Source organism: Dasypus novemcinctus, chromosome 4 (genome assembly GCF_030445035.2).
Source record: "Dasypus novemcinctus isolate mDasNov1 chromosome 4, mDasNov1.1.hap2, whole genome shotgun sequence".
NCBI lineage: Eukaryota > Metazoa > Chordata > Mammalia > Cingulata > Dasypodidae > Dasypus > Dasypus novemcinctus.
In genome coordinates this window covers 94,408,189-94,432,906 of record NC_080676.1, presented here as the reverse complement: position 1 = coordinate 94,432,906, position 24,718 = coordinate 94,408,189, and the positions used below count along the sequence as shown (strand labels likewise).

At 36.2% G+C, this 24,718-nt stretch overlaps 1 protein-coding gene across 14 annotated transcripts in view; it reads left to right on the top strand.

The window, feature by feature from the left end:
- Window positions 1–24,718, top strand: part of BBX (BBX high mobility group box domain containing) — a 282,876-nt gene that overhangs the window by 220,754 nt on the left and 37,404 nt on the right. For all 14 annotated transcript variants that reach the window (XM_004477500.5, XM_004477495.5, XM_058295903.2 and 11 more), the window contains one exon: window positions 12,744–12,824. In XM_004477500.5, the coding sequence (XP_004477557.1) occupies window positions 12,744–12,824 (81 nt within the window). The remainder of the gene's footprint in view (window positions 1–12,743; window positions 12,825–24,718) is intronic.

Sequence of the window (24,718 nt, the reverse complement as noted above, 5' to 3'; positions counted from 1 at the left end):
GAGCTTTGTTGTGGATTTTTCAGTATTTTCTGCATATAGGATCATGTCATTTGCAAATAGGGAAAGTTTTACTTCTTCCTTTTCAACTTGGATGCCTTGTATTGCTTTTTCTTGCCTTATTCTTAATCTTAAGGAAAAGCTTTCAATCTTTCACCATTAAATAAGATGTTAGCTGTGAGCTTTTCATAAATGCCCTTTATCATTCTGAGGAAGTTTCCTTCTCTTCCTAGTTGAAAGTGTGTTTATCAAGAAGGGGTGCTCTGTTTTGTCAAATGCCTTTATTGCATCGATTGAAATGGTCATGGGCTTTTTATCCTTTGTTTTGTTACTGTGGTGTATTACATTAATTGATTTTCTTAGGTTGAACCAAAGTGGCATACCAGGGATAAATTTCACTTCATATTGGTATATAATTCTTTTAATATGCTGTTGGATTCATTTTGTTGATAGTTTCCTGAGGATTTTTCATCTGTATTCCTAAGAGATACTGGTCTATAGTTTTCCTTTCTTGTAGTATCTTTATCTGGCTTTGTTATAAGGGTGATCTTGACCTTATAGGATGAGTTTAGGGCATGCTCCCTCCTCTTCAGTTTTTTGGAAGAATTTGTTTTCTTAGACTGGTAGAATTCGCCTATAACCCCTCTGTTCCTGGGCTCATTATTTGGAGCCTTTTGATTACTGATTCAACCTCTACTGGTAGATGGTTTGTTTATATCTTCTATTTTTTCTTGAGTAAGTGTAGGTAAACTGTGTGTTTCTAAGAATGTGTCCATTTCATCTAGGTTATCTTATTTATTGGCATACAGTTCTTCAGTGTCCACTTATATTTTCTGGGTCAGTAGTAGCCCCCTTTCATTTCTATCTTCTCTCTTTTTTTCCTTTGTCAGTGTAGCTACAGGTTTGTTGATTTTGTTGTTCTTTTCAAAGAACCAACTTTTGGTTTTCTTTTTCTTTGTCGTTTGTTTACTATTTCATTTGTCTCTGCTCTAATCTTTGTTATTTCCTTCCTTCTGTTTGCTTTGGGTTTAGTTTGCTCTTCTTTTTCTAGTTCTTCCAGTTTTGAGGTTAGTTCTCAGATTTGAAGTCTTTATTCTTTTCTAGTGTTGTAAGTTAAATTTAGAGCTATAAATTTCCCTCTCAGCACTACCTTTGCTACATCCTATAAGTTTTCATTTGTTGTATTTTTGTTTTCATTTGCCTCAAGATAATTCCTAGTTTTGCTTCTGATTTCCTCTTTAAACCCATTAGTTATTTGAAAACATGTTGTTTAATTTCCACATATTTTTTAATTTTCCTTTTCTCCTTTTGTTACTAATTTCTAGCTTCACTCTGTGTTTGTCTGAGAATATGCACTGTATGATTTCAATATTTTTTTAAATTTATTGAGATCTGTTTTGTGATATGAACTATTCTGGATAATGATCCATGTGCACTTGAGAAGAATGTGTATTCTGTTTTCATTGGATGTGGTATCCCTTATGTATCTGTTAGGTTTAGTTGATTTAGTGTATCATTCAAGTCCTGTACTTCTTTATTGATCTACTGATTAGATGTTCTGTCAATTATTGAGATTGTTAGATTGTTGTGTTAGTCTTCTAATATTAATGTAAAATCATCAGTTTTCCCCTTCAAATCTGTCAATATTTGCTTCATATATTTTGGGGCTCTGCTGTTAGGTGCACATATATTTATAATTGCTGCATCTTCCTCTTGAATTATCCCCTTTATCAGTATATAATGACCTTCTTTTGTCCCCTGTAACTCTTTTTCACTTCAAGTCTATTTTAACAGATATCTATCTTTTGGTTTCGACTTACATTGTATATATTTTTTCCATCTTTTCATTGTCATCCTACTTGTATCTTTGACTTTAAGGTGAGTCTCCTGGAGATAGTATATAGTTGGGTCATCCTTTTTTTATACATTCTACCAATCTCTGCCTTTTGACTGGAGAGTTTAATCCATATATATTTAAAATCACTATTGATAATACAGGTCTTTCTTCTGCCATTTTTATTTAGCCTTTGTAAGTCTTATGCCTTTTTGTCCCTCTCTTCCATTAAAGCCTACTTTTATATTTATTTGATATCTTGTGTTGTACTGTACTGAGTGCTTTATTAGTCAGGATTCTCCAGGGAAACAGAACCAATGGGAGATATCTATAAATACGAGATTTTATAAAATTGTCTCATGTCACTATGAGGATATACAAGTCCAAATTCCATAGGGCAGGCTGCAATAAGGGAGTAAAGATGGAAATACTCTCTTTTGACTGCTGAAATCATCACTTCTTCTTTTAAGGCCTTCACCTGATTGGATGAGACATCTCTCATTGTTAAGGCTTAATGATTTTTTTTCTTTCTTTCTTTTTTTTTTTTTTTTTAATGATGTTTAAGTCCATAGAACATCCTCACAGTAACTATCAGGCCAGTGCTTGCTTAACCAAAAAAACTGGGCACCATTACTTGGCCAAGTTGGCACTGAACTTAACCATCACAGGTGCCTTCTCATTTCTATCTGGATATATTTTTCATCTGTTTTCCTTGTGGTTACCATAGGGTTAAAATTTAACATCCTGAATATATAGCAGCTATATTTGGTTTGATCCTAACTTACCTTCAGTAGCATGTACTTATACTTTCCCTGTAGCCTTCTGTCCCCCCCACCATTTTTTGTTCTTGTTACCACTTATGTCTTTGTACATTGTATGTCCAACAACCTGGATTTATCATTACTTTATGCATTTGCATTTTAGCACATATTGGAAGTGAGAAGTGGAGTTACATACCAATGAATACAATACAATACAATACAAATTCTGGCATTTATAATTTACCCAAATGGTTATCTTTACTGCAGGTCTTTATTTCTTTATACTGCTTTGAACCACTGTCTAGTGTACTTTCATTTCATTGTGAAGAATTCCCTTTGCTAGTATGGTATGTCTAGTGGTAATGAACTCCCTCAGTTTTTGTTTATCTGAGAATGTCTTAATATATCCCTCATTTTTGAAAGAGACTCTTGCTTATATAAAAGTTTTGACTGGCAGCTATTTTCCTTCAGCACTTTTAACTATTTCAACCCACTGCCTTCTTGCCTCCATAGCTTCTGATAAGACGACAGCACTCAATCTTATTGGGATTCCCTTGTATGTAATGCATTGCTTTTCTCTTGCAGCTTTCAGAACTCTCTCCTTGCCCTTAGCATTTGATAGTGTAATCAATGACAGAATGTTATTTTCTTCATATTTATCCTGTGTGATATTCTCTGAGCTTCTTGGATGTGCATATTCATGTCTTGCTTAGTTTGGGAAGTTCTCTGTCACTAGTTCTTTGACTATTTCTTCTGCCCTTTCTCTCTTTCTTCTCCTTCTGTTACTCCCATAATGTGGATATGGGTGTGTTTGATGGTGTCCCATAGCTGTCTTAGGCTATTTTCACTTTAAATTTTTCTTTTTTCTTTTTTCTCCTCAACCTGACTTCATTTCAAGTGTCTTGTCTTCAAGTTTACTGCTCTTTCTTCTGCCAGCTCCATTCTGCTCTTGAAATCCTTCTGGGCATTTTTCATTTCACCTATTGTGATGTTGAATTCCAGTAGTGCTGTTTAGTTCCTTTTTAAAGTTTCTCTTTACTTAGATTCTCATATTGTTCTTTCATTGCTTTCTTGATATTCTGTTTTTCTCTGTACTTCTGTTCATCTCCTTAAGCTTTTTTAATATCATTTCTTTAAAAGGCTTTCTTTGGTATGCCCACATTCTCATTGTCTTTCTGGGTGTTTTCTGTTTTTTTATCTTCTTCCTTTGGATGGGCCTTCATTTCCTGTTGGTTTTATTTGTTCGTCTTGAACTCTTTTATTGTACATTTGATATTTTAAAATGTTAAGTGTGCGATTTACTCCCTGGGATGTCTCTTTCCTGGGTTAGTAACCAGTTAGTATTAAGACAGAAATGTTCTTGAGTTTTAGCCCTCCTATCAGGAAGGTCTGCCCAAGGCTAATGCACTGTGCAAGATTTTCCCTATCTTACTGGGTCTCTGTCTTCTCCTGGCCTTTAATTTGTTAATTATTTTTGAGTTTCGCTAGTTAATAGGAGTTTGGTTGTTCCAGGGAACAGACCTTCCTCCCCTATTTGAAGCTGGCAGGCCTTTAACCTAGACTGTCAGCTTCTGTAGTTTTTTACAGTCTTTTCATTTTCTCAGGCTCCTTTTGCCTGGAGGGCAAATTCTGGGAGGAGGTTGCTCCAGGTAGGCCTTTCCCAATTTGGTGTTTCCCTACCAAAACAGGACCAGGAACCTCCAAAGTGCTATATAGAGGATGTCAGGAAGGGGCCAAAAACTTCTCCAACAGCTCCCCAAAGCTGAGCTTTCCTGGCCTGCCCAGCAGATGCAGCCCTTTAGCAACTTTCCCGCAGCCTTGAGAAAGCCTTGCATCTTTAAATCAACCCACCCTGTCCAGAGAGGGTTGAAACAATTGCTGTTGCTCTTTTCTAGGCCTAGTTGAAAAAGTTGCTGCCCTCAGAGCTAGTACCCAGCTATCAAAATTCGCTAATCAAAACCCATGATCAGTGTTTGGCCATGCACACCCTTGTTCTTGGCGAAGAGGATTTCTGTGTCCCTTTCTGTCAGCAGTGGCTAGCCAGGGACGGTACCCTGCAGTCCTGCCATAAGAGTGGGGATTTGATGCAGGTAACTGCAGGATGGAGAGAGCAATTTATAGTTCTTTACCATAATTTATCAGCCTCTTCCTCCCACTCTTCCATGGATGCTCTGCAATGTTCTTCTGACTTCTAGAGTTTCAAAATAGTTGTTTCAGACAGTTCCTGCCTGTTTAATAGTTGTTTTGATTAAAGGACCTAGTCCACCATCTTCCCCAGTAGTTGCCCTTTTCTTTTCTTTTTTAATGTTTATATGGGCTCAGAAAAATTATTGGCCTCAGGAAATAGTGAAATGGAGTTTTAATAATGTATATTTAACTTTAAGTTTGCCTTCTACCACTATTAACATATAATACACTTTAACGGGATATTGCTGCCTTTGGTATAATCATGGCCAATTTAGATCCAGATTTTGTAATCATTTTATAAGCATTTATTAAAAAGTTCATTCAGAACAGATAAGTACCAGTAATTCATTTATTTCATTTTATCTTATTTTTAGTTTATTTTAAAAACTTGAAAAAACTGCTGTCAACATGAAGGCCAAAGGACTTAATTTATTTAATTTTTCCATTTTAGTGAAATTAGATGTTGTAATTCATGAGTAACCCTTAACAGCAAATATATTGGTGAATTTATCCTGTTAAATCACCAGTGCTTAGCTTTTGATGTGATGTAGCATCAGCCAATACTTTTGTTAGTGATTAATTCTAGGCTTAGATCAGGTCAACTCTTGTAAGATCTTAGATTTCTTTGGTTTGTCAGCCAGACAGAAACCATGCGCCAGAAAGCATTTTTTTGATTGGTATGCTTAGGAGACAAATCTGATGTTTAGTTTTGCCAAAAAGCCATGGCCTCAATAATATACTCATTTCTAACAAACACTTCGTGACAAATAAAATATATATAGCTGATGAAAATAAGATGATGTCTTTCTTTTCCTCTTTATTAATTAAAAAAAATGCACATAAACTAAGCAATTTTTATAGGGTTGAGAGAGTGATAAACAGGGCTGTTCTGTTTAATATTGATGTCTTGAAGCACTTTGAGTCATTTGAATAAAAAGTGCTGCATAAATGAAATGTAAAATGATATCATTTTGGCAGAAGAAAACCCAGCATTTTACTTTGAAAAGGAGAAAAAAATTATTTTCAGCCATATATATACATATAATATAAAAGAAAAGCTTCGTCCTCTTGGAAAGCATTATGGCTTTATACCCTTAGTTGGTCTGTTTATCTTTAGGCTTCTGTGCCACAATTTGCTTTAGCCATTGAAGCTGTTCCATAAAGCTGGTAACAAAAATATCATGAAATGTTATTGCAAAAAACATTTTGCTTGATAAATCTGAATTAATTAAGGTTTTATTATAATTTTGCATTGTGATAAACAGACTTATTGTTACTGTCTGGGGAAGTCGTTTTGTTTAATACTTCCTTGCTTTCCTCCATTTGTTGATGTCCATTTGATATAAATAATTTTTTCAAGAGTTTAAAAAAATTTGGCATGGAAATTAAATTTATTTTTGATATAAAAGTATTTCTGGGGAAACGGACTTTGGCCCAGTGGTTAGGGCGTCCGTCTACCATATGGGAGGTCCGCGGTTCAAACCCCGGGCCTCCTTGACCCGTGTGGAGCTGGCCATGCGCAGTGCTGATGCGCACAAGGAGTGCCGTGCCATGCAGGGGTGTCCCCCGCGTGGGGGAGCCCCACGCGCAAGGAGTGCACCCGTGAGGAAAGCCTCCCAGCGTGAAAAGAAAGTGCAGCCTGCCCAGGAATGGCGCCGCCCACACTTCCCGTGCCGCTGACGACAACAGAAGCGGACAAAGAAACAAGACGCAGCAAATAGACACCAAGAACAGACAACCAGGGGAGGGGGGGGAATTAAATAAATAAATAAATATTTAAAAAAATAAAAGTATTTCTGAATTAATCCCATCCAACTTTTGAGAAACATTTCCTTTAAAACAGAGTTTATTTGATATATATGTATATATTTTTTTAAGTATTTATTATTTTCCCCCCTTCCGCTCCTCCCATCTTGCTGTTTTTGCTGTCTGTGTTGTCTTCTCTTCTCATTTTCTCTCCTCTAGGATTCACTGGGATTTGATCCTGGAGACCCATGATGTAGGGAGAGGTTCGCTGTCAATTGTATCACCTCAGTTCCTGGTTTCTGCTGCACTTCACCTTGACTCTCCCCTTGTCTCTCTTTTGATGTGTCATCACCTTGCTGCATGACTCATTTGCATGGGGCACTAGCTCACCCTGCGGGCACACTTTCTCTTCTTTTTCATCAGGAGGCCCCAGGGATCGAACCTGGGTCCTCCCATATGGTAGGCGGAAGCTCTATCACTTGAGCCACATCTGCTTCCCTATTCTTTTTTATTATACACTCTGTAACATAAATATTAGGAAGGTAATGGTTTGTCTTTGACACACCTGATACTTATATATGCCTCAACTACCAAGCATATTTAACTTAATTTAAAATGTCCATGTTGAATATATCAGCTGCTGGTTGTACATTTCCAACAGGTATCACCATTTAGCATATGATTGAATGTTATTTAAGTAATGCCATCATTAGATTCATTAGTTGGTCCCAAAGCCCTGGGGTTGCAGTTGGCTATTGTAACAGCCATTGTCCTGTTATTCTGGAGAATGAGATACCATGCCTCTCTTCAATTAATTTGTCCTTGTCACTTATTGCACTCCTTTCTCAAAACACAAAAAAGATTAATTTTACTAAGGAAGGAAAAAAAGAACTCTTATTATTTAGGAAAGAATTGTGCAGGGAGTCTTTCCCAGATGTCATCTCACTGCTAATAGCACTCCTCTCATTGGAGCTTTTGGTCCTTGACCATGGAGTATATGTAGGATTTGAGGAAGCTGGGGGTAGGCGTCAGAATGGGGTTGAAGTTTGTTAATTTGAAAATATTGCCAATAAGTTTTAAGGCATTGTAACTTATTGTAACAGAGGAAGGCATACAAGAGGGAAAAATAACATTAAAATGAATATCAGAAAAAGAGTTTGTTTTACCCTGGAATTAATGCAGTTCCCCCTCCCAAATGATTTTCTTTCCTAGTTATATTTTCCATTTCCTAGTTTAGGTTGATGATAGGAGGCCTTTTTATTTCCAAGCAAATTGAACACAATATTATATACTTTATTTATTTGTGTTATACGTCGTTCCCTAAGGATACATAGCCTTTTTCCACTTTCTTCATCTGACCCACAAAAATTTAAAAAACTCAATCTCTAACATCTTAAGATCTGACCTATTGCTCAGTACTAATCTGGTTTATTCAAGGCTAAACAAGAGCTAACTAGATGAACTAATAAAATTACATACTAAATCTGCTATAAGCATATATATTGCAGTGGAAATAGAATTGGCTGTGGTCACTGTTATCATATCCCTAAAGCCCTTTTTAATTATTTCAGCAAACACCCATCACCTTTGAGAAAATGCAAAAACTCTTGAAATTATTTTTCTTAGTCTATAACAGATGTTCTCAAACTTTAAAGGCAGTCAGAGTCACCTAGAGTGCTTGTTCAAACACAGATTGCTGGACCCATCCCCAAGAGCTTTTGATCCATTAAATTTACGGTGAGGCTTGAGAATTTACCTTTCCAAAAAGTTTCCTGTTATGGAATTACACTTTGAAAATCACTGCTATATAGTTTATATATTTGACAGCAGATTATGAAATAGTTATTGTTAAGGCACTTGCTGTTATTTCTGCAGTCTCATAGGGAAAGGATGGAGATAGGAGATGGAAAGAGTGTATAGTAGAAAATCACCCAATGGACTACTTTATACCTACCCTCATCCCTTTTCAGAAGGATCCGGTTCATATTATGTAGAGAGAAGTTTAGAAAACAATTTACTCTTTAACTTTATCTAGCCCTTTTAAGATCAGGGATGCAAAATTCTTAAGAAACTATTCCTGCTAATTTCACTTAAAAACTAAAGTAACTCTAAGAAGATATTAGTTAGATCTTCTCTTGGAAATGGATCATTTATCATGCAATATTTTCCTAGAAACACACTTTTTTAAAAACAGTAAATCATAGGCAATTCTTCAAGCTAAAAATGATTTTTCTTTCCCCTTGATTCCTAGGTCTCTGCTTTACAAGCTGTGAACGATATTTTTCTTCTTAACCAAATTTGGTTGTTTTAAAGCCATTGAAATTAACCTATGTGGAACCATGAAACTAAATACAGTATATTTTGTTTATAGTTCCTCAGGAATGTTTACATTTAAAGGAGAAAAATTATATCTGCCTTATAAGATCTAGAAAAAAATAGAGTACAGTGCTACCCATTTCAACCTGTCTTCCATTCCATTTTGACATTCATAATTCATCCAGATTCAGCATTGCCTATCTGAAGAGCCACCACTCTGTACATCCAGGTTCTGATCCATTAAGCTAGTAAAAATGGGTTTCCTATCTATATCTTTTGTGTTTATAGGTAAAATGACAAATCAGTCATTTTTTAGATCTCATTTACTGAAGACTAATGACCAAATATAATGCCAGAAAAGAACTACTGTCTTGCATCACTTAACAGGTCTAAAAGTCATGACCAGTTCACATATTCTCTGAGACCTAGAATATATCTTTGCTTTGAAAAATGCTATGTTTACTTCCTAGAGAGTGAACAACGATGTGTGCTAATCTGGATGATTTAGACACAGATTTTAACATTAAAGCTTTCCTTAGTAAGATACTTGCTCTGTCAATATGAATACGTTCATAATCTTGCCAAAGTTAAAGTATTATCATAGTTGGATATGAGCAGTAGGTGCAAATTTAAAGTATTTGTTTTCATGATGGAATATTCATTATGTTATGGAATATTACACTCAATAAAAACACCATATACTCACTGCAGCTAATCAATGAGAGTATTATGTGTTTTATTAGAAGTATTTCTTGTAAGGTAAAGAAGTCCTGTCATCTTCGTATTATTTATTTGTTCTTTGATTCATTGATTCATTCAATAAATATTGGTCATTTCCTTGCAGGCAACAACTTCCACCGTTTGTAGTGGGCTTCTGATGTCTACCTTGGTTGCTCACTCTTTAGGCAGCCATGAAATTAGCATTTTAACACCCAGATTGATAATTTTCCCTAGCACTTTCACTCTACCTTAAGGACTATTATCTCCACCCTTTTGCTAACCTTTTTGGATGAATAATATTTATCAGAATAATAGCCAAAAGCAATACCACTGTGGAGTTAACAGATTGGCAAGCACCATACAACTGGGGAAGTAGGGCGCAGGGGGAAGCATAGCCGCAGATAGGCTTTGCAGTGTGACCCACTAGTGCCTACCTCCCAGGAATATAATGTAACACTTACACACCAGTCATGGAAAAACATGACTCTCAAATAGAAAAAAGAATGGGAGGAGTGAATAATGGTACAACAAATAAGCATTGTTCCAGCTATGTTGTAATTGAAGCCTTTGGAGTGGATGAGGTTCCTGAGAGAAAATGTGTAACATGAAAAGAGAGAGGCCTAAGACAAAACCCTGAGGAAAAGCAACATTTAAGGGATCATGACAGAGAGATCAGAAAAAGATCATGACAAGGAGTCGCAGGAGATAGGAGGAAAACAAGCCCCAGTATTAATGGAACCCCAGGAAAAGGTTTCCCGAAAGATTAGCAATGTCAAATACTGCAAAGTAATCAACATAATGATCAAGCCATATAAATAAGCATATGTCCAGTCCCTCCACTTCCTACCCAAATTTTTAATGAGCCAAAAGGCATTTTTAGAAAGCATGTCTTGCCACTTAGCCATTTCATGACATTGTAGTTAATTCAGGAAGCCTTTGACTTTTGAACTATGTTGTGCCTCTACCCCACCACCCATCCTACCACAGAACATGCACCTTTGGAAATCAAACCTCCTATAACCCTGAGCGTTTAGAAAACTTCTCTATACCCATAAAAAGTAAAAATCTTCCCAGAGATAATGAAGAAAATAGTTCTTAATAAACATGGGCAGTTCCTTTTAAGAAGCCAGGAACAATTCTTAAGCCTGAATTTGTGCATTGACTCAGATGGCACATTATGCGTTTATTAATCAGTAGTTCATTGAGCCTCTCAGTGTGCCATGTACCTCATTAGGCACAGGATGTGTGTAAGGGAACAGACAAACACAGCATCAGGGAGCACAAACGTGAAACGAACACAATAGCAGAGTCGAAAAACACGTTGTTATGGGCTGTATAGTGCAGAGGTACTCTCTTGTTAGCCTTGATCAATTTTTGAGGCTATCACATTATCATATGAACAAATTTAATCTGTAAATTATTGAATTTAATAATTGTGATCCTCAGACATTGCAGCTTTTAAGTCCATTCAATTTCAGTGTGTAACTAATTTTTGGAATTATACTAAAAGGGTTTATGTTTATTAGTGTTTATAATGGCAAATCATTATTACTAATAATTGTACCATTTATTAAGATCTTAATATGGCATCAGCCAAACCCTTCACAAACATCAAATCTAATCTTCACAATACTAATACAGACAGATGCTGTTCTTGTTTTGAAAATGAAATAAATGTGGCTAAAAGTCTTAATTATTTGCCTGAGTACATACAGCAAAAAAAAAAACAACAATGAAACAATGAAGCCATGTCTTGTCCAGCACCAAAGATCATGTCCTTTCTATTATAAACCTAGGTTCAAGGAGCTGGCATTTATTTTCAATGTTTCATTGCCTTTAGTTGCTGAGAGTCAGTAATATTAATATGTTTGTGTTCTCTTAGAGAAAAGGTGAGCAATTGAATTCTACTTGTCTAGAAAAGGTAGAAGTGGCATTTATCAATGAAAATTCAGCTAGAGGAAAATGTTCCAAGCTTCAGAAGAATGTGAAAAAGTAAATGATTGGGATGAATAGGAAAGGACTGTCTTAAACTGATTGTACCTAGGAGGATGGAGTCCTCCTAACCTTCTAACTAGACTCTTCTTAATGGCCCAGGTAGCTTGTTAAATATCACATGCCTTGGGAGATCTACTCTCCACAAAGGCCTCTTATTCTTCAAGTGCTCTAAGAACTCCCCCTAGCTGCCAGCACCAGTCTGTGTTGGAGTTGGCAACTCTAGAAAATCCCCTTTGGGACTCGGGGCCAGCTGTAAGGATATAGCCATAAGGCAGGATAGCATCCTAAACTAATCTGAAAAACAGCTGTCTTAAACCAAGAAAAATTTCAGATAATGTGAAAAGCTAGACATAACTAGCTACTCTGATGATGGCAGAACTTCTCCAGGAGAGGAATACTTTGTAAAAGTCTTTAAGAATATATATCCTGAATGTGGCTAGAAATTGAAAATGGTATTTTCGTATAAAAAAATGAGAAAGGGCAGTGCTGCTCATTATCAGTGCCCAGCCACTGTTGAGGCCAATTTGTCAGAAGAAGAGTATCCATTCAATGTAGCATTATGTGTGTGGTTATGTACTACAGCATAGGTCCTTACTTACGCCTCTTAATTCAATTTGTGTTTGTGGTAGTTAATCTTTGTACTTTAGAGCATATGCTCAAAGCCAGAGTCAATGTTTATATAAAATTCTTAGCTTCCCAAGCTCCTGTCATGTTGCTTAGCCACATATATACTGGATTCTCAAACTTTGTTGACTTACTTGATACTATCTTTCCACAGAGATCTGAACTATATTTCTTTCAAAACAATTAGATAATTGCTTTGGTAAATGCAGAATGATTCTGTATCTTGTTTATATTTGGCCATTCGGTGAATTGGTAAGTAGAAATGGAAGTTTCTAAAAATTTAAAGCCTGGAATATGCAAGATAATACTCTCCATGAAACAGCAATTTGGTTTTGTTTTTTGTTTTTTTTTCCCCTTTGTTTAAGTTTTTGTTTCTTGGGGGGGTTATTAAAATGGTTCTCAAAATGTTCATCCCAAGCATGACACATAGATACGAAGTTACTTGGTACTTGGGAGCAATGATATTCCCCAAAATTAAGGAAAGGTCTTGAATGTTCAATAATAGGAAACAAAGATTCTGGTATCACAATTAATATTCTTTTTGTGATTTGTTTTCCATATAGATTTCTTCAAACACTTCGCAGTTGGGTGGTGCTGAGCCTGTAAAACGTTGTGGGAAGTCTGCACTCTTTCAACTGGCAGAGGCAAGTTTCTACGAATACATTGAAATAAGATTTGGTGAAAAGAAATCACAAAAAAATGAATCCATAAGTGTTCCTTAAATTGTACCGTCTCACATTGACCATAAAGCATGTTATATCCAATTTTCAACAACTAGAGAGTTAACCTTTAATTTAGGAAGAAGGATTTTTGCTACTATAAATCATTAAGCATTGAAAAAAATTACCCATGAAAATGGCAAATCTTTTTCACTGGTAGTACTTAAAAATAGAATCAATTTTTATCTCTCTCAGATTGCTTAAATAAGTCCAGCCTGAACACAGAAAAATGAACTAGGTCATTTTTCTTCTCCTCTGATTCTATTATAGCATCTGTAAATCCCTAGGAGGCACTACTTTTAAATCAGGTGGCTGTTTTAATTTTCAGGTTTTTTTAGTAAAGAGCTCTTATGACATGTTCTAAAATCTATTTTTACAACACCAATGAGTTATATAAGTGATACACATTATACATTTATGAATATAGCACATAGAAAATGTGCTTTCATAAAGCTTGTGAGGGGTGGAGTTCTCCCTTAGTGGGGGGAAAGCTTAAGGAAGGAGGATGCTGCAACTGGTTGTAGCTAGGATGGGCACAAGCTATGGCTTACTCTGCTAAGCTGTGTGACCACTCCTGCATCAAGGAACATGTGGAAGAAATTTCTTTAGCACCAGGACATTATAGTAGCTGTTTTATCTTTTGGTGCAACAAATTAGGAAGTACCAAATGAATGAACAAATCTCTTTTATTAAGCTTTTTCTTTTTCTCTCATTTTTCTGGCTTTCTTCCAATTAGTTTCCTCTGTGTTCTTATGTGCATGATAGGGTTCCTTTAGAAATTTTCGTAGTTTATTAAACTTTATGGGTAGACCTGTCTTTATAAACTGTGTGGTAGTTTATATTATAAAATTTATGAGTTTTAAATATCTGATAACTTTAAATTAGTCTTTTAAAGTCTAACTAGATCCAAATCAGAAATTTAAAAAATACAAAGGCCTGAAATAATAAGAATATAAAGAGTGGAATAAATCAGCTCATTTTTTGTCTTATGATGAACCTGGCATCCTCTTTCATAAGACCAAGTCAGACCCAAATAGAGGGCTAAAAATTGTAGAAAACTCTTAAGAAAAACCTTTGAAGAGAGCAGGGAATAGTTCTGAAAGGAACTGGGTGAGCCTATGGCTAAATATTAATTCAGATACAACTATAACACTAAAGATCTGGCAAAGGGAGTGTCTTTGACTAAAAGTTGCACACAAGTCTTTTTTTTTTTTTCCCGAACAAGTCTTAGTACCCAGAGGGACTATGAGATCCTTGATTTGTTTTGTTTTTGTTTTCTTTGATTTTTTTTTTAATTTTGAAAATTTTCCATTTATTGGTTTAATAGAGTAAGCTTTTATTATAATAAAGCACAAATAACATTCTATTTAAAAGATGGAACTAATTAATCTCTGTTAACACTTCAGATAGTTAATTTATGTAATATCTTCTTGACTGTACAGATTTGTCAGAACAATTTATTTGAAAGAAATTATTTTCTTGAATAATATGAATATAGGACTTTCTGCTTTTCAACTTGGTTATATAATTTTCTCTCTACACACACATGCAAACTTTCAATATATAATATGTCTTCATTAAGCAGTTTTGTGTTAAAAACTTAAGAACCTTTGAGGTGCTTTGTGCTGTGGGGGATGGTAAAGAGATGAATTTGTCTTCTCATTTTCTTTCTTTGGTGTAACAGTCATGAATGAAAAGTATTCCCTGTTAAATCAACGCTCGTTAAAAAAAGCTCTCTTCTAATTTGTAGGGATGCATCCCAAATATGAAACAGATGCTATGGTTTAACAGATGTTTGACTGCTGGTATCATCATTTAAAGGGGTAAAATGACTGAAATAAGCCTATTCTAATTATAGCAAATTAGCCTATTCTCAAACATAGTTTCTTATAATATTCAAATAAAAATATATGCTTTTGATGGAATCGGGTCACTAAAAAATAATGTACCAAAAAAAAAAAACTTCCCATATTCTTGTTTCACATGAAAATAATGCTATCAAGCTTGTAGAATATGTTTAGAGTAGCATCTTGAAACCTTCTCAGTTTCTAATTAAACATAAATATACACAAAATGGATTAATCAACATCTCCAAATAATCACTGCTAGAAATGTGCTTCACAGTTTTTTTATTCCATATATACTTGATGTTCATTTTTCCTTAACAAAATTTAGTACTCAGTTATTTCTGATGCCTCAATTAAGAAAGTAAATACAACAGGATATTAAGGGGGATTTTTCCCTTTGCCCAGAATTATTGCTGTTTTATTGAATCTGAAGAGATAACTGGGGTAGCTTTAAATTCACACATTTCAAAGGGAGAGGCACCAAGTATCCACCTTCAGTTTGGGCCAGACCCTTTTTTGGGGGATTCACAAAGAGGCAGCCTAATCCAACTACTATCCCATCCATAACTCCAGAGGTTCCTCCTCTCACCTCTACCCCCATGTCATTGTGGGGGCGGGAAGAGGGTAGATATCATATGCTATCCAGTCGTACAGAATAATTTGGCAGACGGGCGGGAAATGCTTTCCATTCTTCACTCCTGTGCCCTGTCATTCTAAGTGAAAGCAGCTTCCAAGGAAACCACTGTTCAGGATTGGGGTGGTATGTACAAGAAGTGTCTGCTCTTTGGTCAGAAGCAAGAAATAATTTTTCAGACATTGATTTATTGTTGTACCCTGTACCTACCTGACCAAGCTAAAAGAGAATTGCAGGAAGTTGTCAATAGGAAGAGACTTAAAATGGCCTGCAGTTGCAATTTTGGCAAAGTAAGGACATGTGTGTTTCTGAGAGGTCAAGTGGACAAATTAAAAGTAGTTCAGCTTGATTAGCCGAAAGCAATCAAGAGCAGGAAACCACGAACGATACACAGTCAGGGAGCTGGGATGGGGAGGGTTTGGCAGATGAAGGGATGACACAGTCTCTGACATCAGGGAAGTATGCAGTGGAAGGGCCTTTCACAGAACTCTCTGAAGACCTACTACATGCTATATTACCTCTGTCCTTGGCACTGCCTGAGACGATCATTCAGTCTTATGCAGAGTTAGCAGCAACTAGTGAACATATAAAGGCATATCCATGGGCAGTTAATTTTATCTCCACCACTCTCCCTTCTGATCCCTAATACCAGAGGCTTTAGGTCTTGTAAAAGAAGGGTCATGAACCATCCCAGAACTAAGCATATTCTATGGACTGGAGGGAAGAGGAGAAATAAATGAGCAGATCTCCCCAAATTAGGAGTAGTTGTTTGCAAGAAATATTTTAGGTATATATTTATTGCTATGCAGCATATCTACCTGACTGAGCAAACAAAAAGCAAGTTGGAAGAAGTTGGCACCAGGGGAAGAGAGACTCAGATCATCCTATTCCCTTCAGTTTTGTTGCCCTGGGAAAAGAAGGGAAACCCTTGATTCAAGGATTTGATTGAAATTTTTAACTGGGTGGATCTTTTTTTTTCCCCTCTCCCCTCACCACCCCCCCACCCCCAGTTGTCTGCTCTCTCTGTCCATTCACTGTGTGTTCTTCTGTGTTTGCTTCTATTCTTGTCAGTAGCCCGGGAATCTGTCTCTTGTTGCGTCATCTTGCTGCATCAGCTTTTCATGCGTGTGGCGCCACTCCCGGGCAGGCTGGACTTTCTTTCACGCTGGGCGGCTCTCTTTACAGGGCATACTCCTTGAGCATGGGGCTTTCTATGTGGGGGACATCCCTGCGTGGCACGACACTCCTTGCATGCATCAGCACTGCACATGGGCCATCTCCACACGGGTCAGGGATGTCCTGGGTTTGAACCAAGGACCCCGCATATGGTAAGAGGATGCTCTATCCGTTGAGCCAAGTCCGCTTCCCTGGGTGGACTTTTAATAGCTAAAAGTGACCTGAAGAATTTTAAGGGACCTGCTACCCAGCCAAGAAGAGAGATTTGACATAGTACTGCTAGGGTCAGAGAATTGAGAAAATTATCATGCTTTTATGTTTCAGCCTCCATGAAGTTCAAACTATTCAGTTAATCATTTAAGTCACACATGTACTATAATATATTGTTTCCTTTCATTTTGAAATTAACTAGGATATGTCATAAAAAGAACAGTATAATACCCCGGAGATGACTGTATTATAGTTGCTATAGTTACAGGATAGTCTGAAGGAAGCTCAAGTCACCTTTACCTGTATATTTCAGCAAAGAAAATTACACAGTTCAGGATTTCTGGTGGTATAGCAGTTTATTCATTTATGCTAACAATAATTATTGAGGACCTACTACATGTTGACAAGAGCAGTCCTTCTGAAGCTACCTACCTGTTCATGTATGTACATATCTTTTTAGTTATAGTGAAATAACCTTTAAGACTTCTTGTAAGATCTTAAAGCATATAAGAAACTGATATGCTTTAAGAGTTAGAAAGTACCTCTTCAACTCCAAATACAGTTTTGGTGTTTTGGAGTGCTTCCAGGCTAGAACACAAGCCTCAAAGTACTACTTTGTTTTTATTGCTCATTTTGCTGAAACAATCATATTTTTTTAAAAATCTCATAGCAGATTTTATCTTCAGGTAACTTTCATTATCTAATTTAAGATAATAATCTTACGATAGCATTTACTGAGTATCTACTGTGTGCTGTATACTGTTTTAAATACTTATGTGTTTGTAACCACTTAGTCTTTACCTTAGCTGTTCTCTGAGGTGGACATTTTTATCATTCCTCTTATATACATTAGGAAATGGAAGTGATAGAGGTTATGTGACTTGCTTAAGGTCACATGGACACTAAGTGAACTGAGGTAGGAACCCAGGCAGCCTGGCTCCAGAGCCTGTGCTTTTAAACACTAGACAGTTCTGTGGCCTTGTTTTAGGGGAATAAAAGACTAAAAGACTATGTAAGTTGCTGGTTATAGGAGTTTGCTTATTATAGAAATACCTATGGAAGACAGTTTATGCCTACACATATGTGTATGGCAAAATAAGATGATATATTATTCAATGCTACAGTCAAAGAAATGGAGCTGATACTCTTTTTAAAAAATGTCTGTCCTTTTGAAACTGCCAAAATACATCTTACACCCTTAAATAAATGCCTATTTGTGAATGTACTTTGTATGATACTGTAAGGGTTATAGGAAATTATGATAGCAACCATAATTTGTCATCAAGGAGCTTATTCTCTAGTTGCAGAAGATAATATGTAAAAAGATAAGAAATAAATAATACAGACATTTTCAAAAGAAAGTATGTAATGAAATGATGAATTTCCACTTGAGTGATGAGCAACATAGAAAATGAGTGTATTAAACCAGGAATGGGAAAGATAAGAGTGTTCTCAGGACCAAGCACTGGGAGAGAGTATGAAAATGGTCCTTGATGAAGAGTTTAGGGACAGATTGAAACTAGCAGCATTTTAGCCATATCCAACTTGCATAGGTTTGTTTTGGCCCAATTTTTGTTGACCTGTACTATATTTTATATTTCAATTAGTGACTAATATTTAAAAACCACATATTTAAAACAAAAACAAAACACAGATTTCTGACTTTTCATGAAAACTTAGTAGATTTGGAGATACTGGGTGGTCAGCCTTCCTGCCTGAGAACACTTGGCCAGAGCTGAATAGCAGTTGCCTCCTTACAAAGGCACTAGCTCTCCAAATGCCACAGCCCTTTGCTTTCCCTAATAAGCCCTAACCCTGAGGCCAGCAGTCATTGACACCAACCACTTACACTTGGCCTACGTCCTCTCTCTTTATATCTGACCACCCATACGCAGTGTAGATTATGACTTCTACATAATTAATTAAATGGAGAGATGGGGAAATAGAAAGAATAAAGGCATCCAAATTTTAGATATATAGCAACAAGTAAACCAGAAATTTGTTACTTGAAAATAATGCTGAGCCCTTGAAAATGTGAGTAGGGGTATGCAGTGATGAAAGGAGCACTTGGAGAGATTTACTTGGTGGCTGAGCATGGAATAGAGTAGAAAACCTTTTGTGAACTGGGTACATAAAGATGAGAACCAGGATTGGGGGACCTGGCAGTGGGAATGGAGGCAAAAACAGATACCATGGAGGTTATGGGGCATTCAATAGGATTTGGAGACCCTGAAGACATAACTCAGGAATCCTGGATGTTTGTGAGCAAAGGGAAAGTCTTGCTAGTGAAGGGGAAGGGATAATTGAGGAAATCTAATACTAAGGGAAGAAATTGCTAGCTAATTAATAGTTTTCGTTTGGAAAGCAGAGACAACATTACTCTGACCATAGATAAAAGAAAGGTACGACTGTCGTCACATGATTGCTGGCTTTGGTCTGTTGTATCCCTTGTCTGTGTCATACTTTTTTCTTCCTTTTTTTTTTTATTTTTTAGGAGGAACCAGGGATTGAACCCAGGACCTCATACATAGGAAACAAGTGCTCAACCATTGAGCTATGAGATTTTCTTCTTAATCTCATTATAAAACTAATTACTTGTTAAGGTGGAGTTGAACAAGGATGGTGGAATTTCTCCAAATACACTCATCATATATAAAAATGCAGGATTGTAGATCTGGTGGGTCCAAGGGAAATTGAGAAGTTATTATCCCTAATGGCTAAAAAAAGAAGACAACATATTCATAGTCTTAACTCTGTAGTTTTTCTCATATTCTTATGTGTAAAAGCCACTTATAATTAAAATCAAATAGGTAAAGATGAATTTATTCTAGTATCTGTACAAATTTAATCTTATGAAAAGTTATGGCTTACTTTAAGAACACCTGAATTATAATAAAAATTGCAGAAATTATATATCCAAATTGAAGAGCAGAAATCCCATAAATAGTTTCACTTGATTGTAATCCTCCAATTACATTAGCCTTCCCTACCACTCCCAATTATTAGTGCTATTTGAGCCCTCATGATCATAGCCCCCTCCATCCTATTTTAATACCCTCAAGCCCAGAATATCAATCTGCAGATCTCACATCAGTTCTTCCTCCTAAAGTATCATATAAATGAGTTCTTAATATTTAAAATACATATAATAGGCCTTTTTATTTGAAAGTGATGTGTTTCTTTCCTTATCTTTCTTATTTGGCATTGAGTCATTTTTAGAGCACTCCTATTCTAAAGCTTTTCATCTCATTCCCAGTTGTGCCCTCTTATTTTTGGAGGAACTAGTGTAAGAGGGCAACTTATGACTGCCTTTAATATTTTCTGGGGAGACATTAGCAGATAGCTTTATGGAGCAAAGGACACCCCACCTCATCCCAAGTCTTCCCTAATACCAGTAGCAAGAAACATTTAAACTATCATTTCTCCTGGCACAATTGTTTCAGCAAACCAAATAAGAAGCATTTTAATACATGCAGGTTGTTGAGAAAAGCTTAGATCACTGTTCTGTGACCAGTTATCTTTTATGATAAAGACAAACAAATTTTCTTAACAACAATACTATACTTCTCAGAAACTGTCAATGGGTGTATATTTTTTTTCAAATGGCAAAACATTCTGGTTTTATTTAATTATGGGATAAATACACATCTTGGAAAACACTGCTAAATGCCATCCTAAGGTTATGTCTGCACTGTTTTGGCAGATGATAAGCCAGTACACAATTATTGTAAATATACCTTGGCTACAAAACACTTGTTTTGTACTAAAAAGAAAAGATTTTGAAATTGAAATTTCTTGATTAGTGTCAGCAGATATGTTTAAACACTTCCTTGTTTTTAATGTAACTGCCTCCTTTATAATAGACAATGAAAGAACAAAGTATAGTTAAGAGTGAAATAATGTGGTATATTTTGGAACTACGTGTTTCTTAGTACCATCTAAATGGTTTCTACTTCTGTGGTATTCCTACCTATTACAAATGATTATTTTTCACTTGCATTTCAGTAAGTCTTTTAAAGCAAAACACATTAAAGAAATAGTATCTGAACATTTGTCCACAGAAATATATTTAAAGATGTCTTTGATACAAAAAGATAAAAGTTTGATATAGTATAGGTTTATTATGTCTTTTAAACAGAATTCCCAATAACAAATCCTAAGCCTAAAGTGCAGTTACCTGAACTGAAAACAGCATCAGCCCTGAAACCAGGAACATAAAAAAAAAATAGCCCATTTCACCCTTCCATATTTTTGTTTCCACCAAGTTCTCAAGTGTATTCTTTAAATGCATTTTGAAGAGAATAACTTTCTATACATCTGTCTAACATTTATATCCTTGGGTTCTCTGTATCAATGTACTGAGAAGATAAACAAATGTACAAATGTACAAATGCTTCTTTCTGGAGTGAGGTACATTCCTTCTACCACATCACTGTTGGGCCTTCCTGAATTCAGAAAACAATGAGAAACGTCAGTGTGGTTTCATTTGGCAGAGGTAAAGTTAAAATATTGCTGAATATTATCACTGGTGCCCTTGGGAGGCCTAGCTAAGTACAGTGTGACTGCTGACCTAGGCAAAGCAAATGCATGTTCATAATTAGTATTGTTTTTATAGACTCTTAAAGTAACTCTTTCCTGGTATGAATCAAAATGCATTTTACAGTCATCAGATTACCTTAGAACTAATGAACCATTCAATTTAACACAATCATCTGTTGAATAACTTCAGTCATCTGTTGACTAACTTCTTTTTGAAAGTTACTGTGGGATTTTGAAGGAGAATAGAAAGGTGAATAAGATACTCTTTGCACCCCTTGAGTTTCTGGTTGAATTACATGGGTTTTAAAATTAAGGTAAACTTAAACAGTTGTGAACAAGTTGTGAACAAAATGGAGTAGTACCTGAAAGAATAGACAGTAGATATTAGATACTTATGCCCAGCATTTGATTTAAAACATTAACATTTTAACTTCTTTGAACATAAGCGTAAGAATTCTAGCCAGAAGGTGTCCTACAGATGATTTTACAGTCCTACTTTCAAATAAGGTTATTGTTCAACTTTAAGTGATAGTAGAAGAATAAATTGTCACTTACTAAGGTATGTACTGTTTCAAAGCCTGATTAACGACCAACCCTCTATTAAGGGTAATGACTAAATTAATAACAGACATTAATTCTCCATTTCCCACAATGAAGTTATATTCACTTGAGTTCACACTGATTTATATTCTTTTATGTCTGCTGTGTGCATGTCCTTGCATATGTGCTTAATAGAGTTTATGTGCACAAGTATAACTTCCACCAAAATGTTGATATATGCACCAAAGGAAAGTAGAACCCAAAAGTAGAACTGAGGCTAACTATATGGTTAAGAGTTGCTTCTTGACAGAAAACTGACTTGAGATCTTCCTGAATCTAATATTGTTATATTTGTTTCTTTTTTCCCCTGTTGTAGAATTATTCCATCCTAGAATGAAAGATCAGAGCAAAGCACTTAGACTGCCAAGGCTATGGCATACTATTAATGACACTAATATAAATGCCACTACTAATAATGATTCCATATGGAAAAAGGCCCAGAGAGATGGTTGTCAAAATACGTTTTTCTTACTCTGTATGAGGTACTATTCATGTACCTCAACACTTTGAACCTCATAGTTACTCCTAAGGACATATATATTTAACATCCACATTTTCTACATTGGGAAAGTGAGGCAAAGAGAACAAACAAGCTTAATCAGTGGCAGAGTCTGTCTACAGTCCTAGACAATTTGATTCCAGAATCTAGGACCCCTTCCTTTTGAAATTGCCTCTCAGTATAGAATTGGCTCACATCTAAGAGTAGTGACATCTTGTAAGAGTTATTACACCCATAGCTGCTGCCGTATTCTCTTCATTTCATGTGTAATTGCCTAAATGGCAGAGGAGATAAACCACAAACAAAATCCTTAGAATTTATCTTTAATGAATTTTGTATTATGGGACAAGAAACTAAAGTACTTAGAGGATGGTGGCTAGTATAGCCACAGGAAAATATGAAGACAAAAAAAGCATTAGTCACCACATGTTTAACATAGTAACAGATAAAAATGCTCCAAAGGATCAAGCATATACCCCAGACTTAAGGAGAAGTGAGTTTGAAAAAAATGCAAGAATGATACATGGAAATAGATCCTAAAATGCAATAAGGCGCAAAGGGATGATTGTCTTTCTCTGTCTCCCTTCACACATCTACACATTTCCCCCAGCTCCCCCACACACATACATGATCTCAGTAGAAGAATAGGGGAGCTTTTTTCAAAATGTGGTTAATTCCTGAAAACTTTAGAAAGTTATTTTTAATCTGGGAATGCCAAAATTTCCTTGAATAAGTCATTGTCAAATGTGGTGGCCCAGACTTTGTTTGTCCTGAATGCTACCTTATATCCCAGGGCTGTAAACTGCATTTCCTTAGCCCATGTGACCCCTGGTTTCCAGCTGGGTTCAGCAGTGGAAAACACTGGTTGAACATTAGGATATTAGGGGACAGGAAGCAGATAGCATGGGGTGGGGTGGGGTGGGGAGGAAAACAAAATAGAGGCAGCATCTTTTAAGGATCCAGCTCCCTCCAGGTCAGGGGTTCTTAACCAGGAGTCTATGGATCCCTAGGGGCTCTGTGGAAAGATTTCAGGGGATCTGTGAGCTCAAATTGAAAAAAAGTCAACTTACTAGCTTTATTTTCTCTGACCTCCGATGGTGAGTGTCATAAAATTATCCGATGCTACATTCTGAGAAGGGGTCCGTGGTTTTCACCTGACTGGCAGAGGGGTCCATGGAACAAAAAAGGGTTAAGAACCCCTACTCCAGAGAGACCCAGATTGGTTCCACTTTCCGTTAGACACCTGGCCGCTGAGCTTCATCAACACTTTCCCCCATTTGCTTCTACTGTGGCTTCCTGCTGGGGCTAATTCCCATATTGCCTTACCACCTTCTGTTTAGGTGTCCTGTTTCATCAGCTATGTAACCAGCCTATTCCTTGCATTAGATTTCTCTGCTAGAAATTCTTGAAGTGGTTTCTGTTTGCTTAGTGAAACCCTGACTGATACACAAGCAATCCTCATTTTCTATTTTGGTATAGTTATAAAATAGGCTAAGAGAACGTCACCAGCATATTGTATCCAGATTTCAGGGAGATTTTTGACAGATAATCTTATAATGTCTTTGTGAACAAAATAGGAGGAATTTAGACTAGATTGTAGTAAAACATTCTTCGATTGTTAAAGTTTATTAACATTCAAATCAACCTGATAAAAGATCTCAAAAGTTTGCTAGAAGGCTCTGTCCGTGGTCATGTCTTACTCAATATTTTGTACCAAAGAATTGATTGGATGAAGACATAAACAGCGGATTTACTAAATATGTATTCCACGAAGCTGGAAGGGTTTAATTCAGATTTCAGAAGAACAGAATTTTTTAAGGATACATGGAATGTCTTACATCTGGGTGCCAAAAATTATGAATTATAGACTACAAGTCCAGTACAAGCCAGAATATGACCTGTCTGTTTAAAGAAAGAAGTAATTCATCCCTGGGCCTCATTAAAAAAAATGTATAGTGTCCCTATCAAACTGACAGTAGTTCCACTTTGCAGCTAGAGTATTACAGCAAGGCTAGGACAATATCTAAGAGTGATATTGTTAAAGTATTCATTTCTCCCAGTCCTTGTCATTCACAAATTGTATTCTCTTTTACCTCTCAATTACCTCAGTGCAAGAGATACCATTTCTTCATTTCACATTCTTTATTTCGTTAAATGGGTTCAAGTCTAAGCTATACAACTTACTATGTAGCCTTAGGCAAGCTATGGTACTTGGTCATGAACCCAGTTCTTCTCAGTAAAACCCATTCTCACTTCAGGACACCATAGTACATCTAGATAAACGGGACCCAACTTTTGAAAAGTTAGGAAGTCT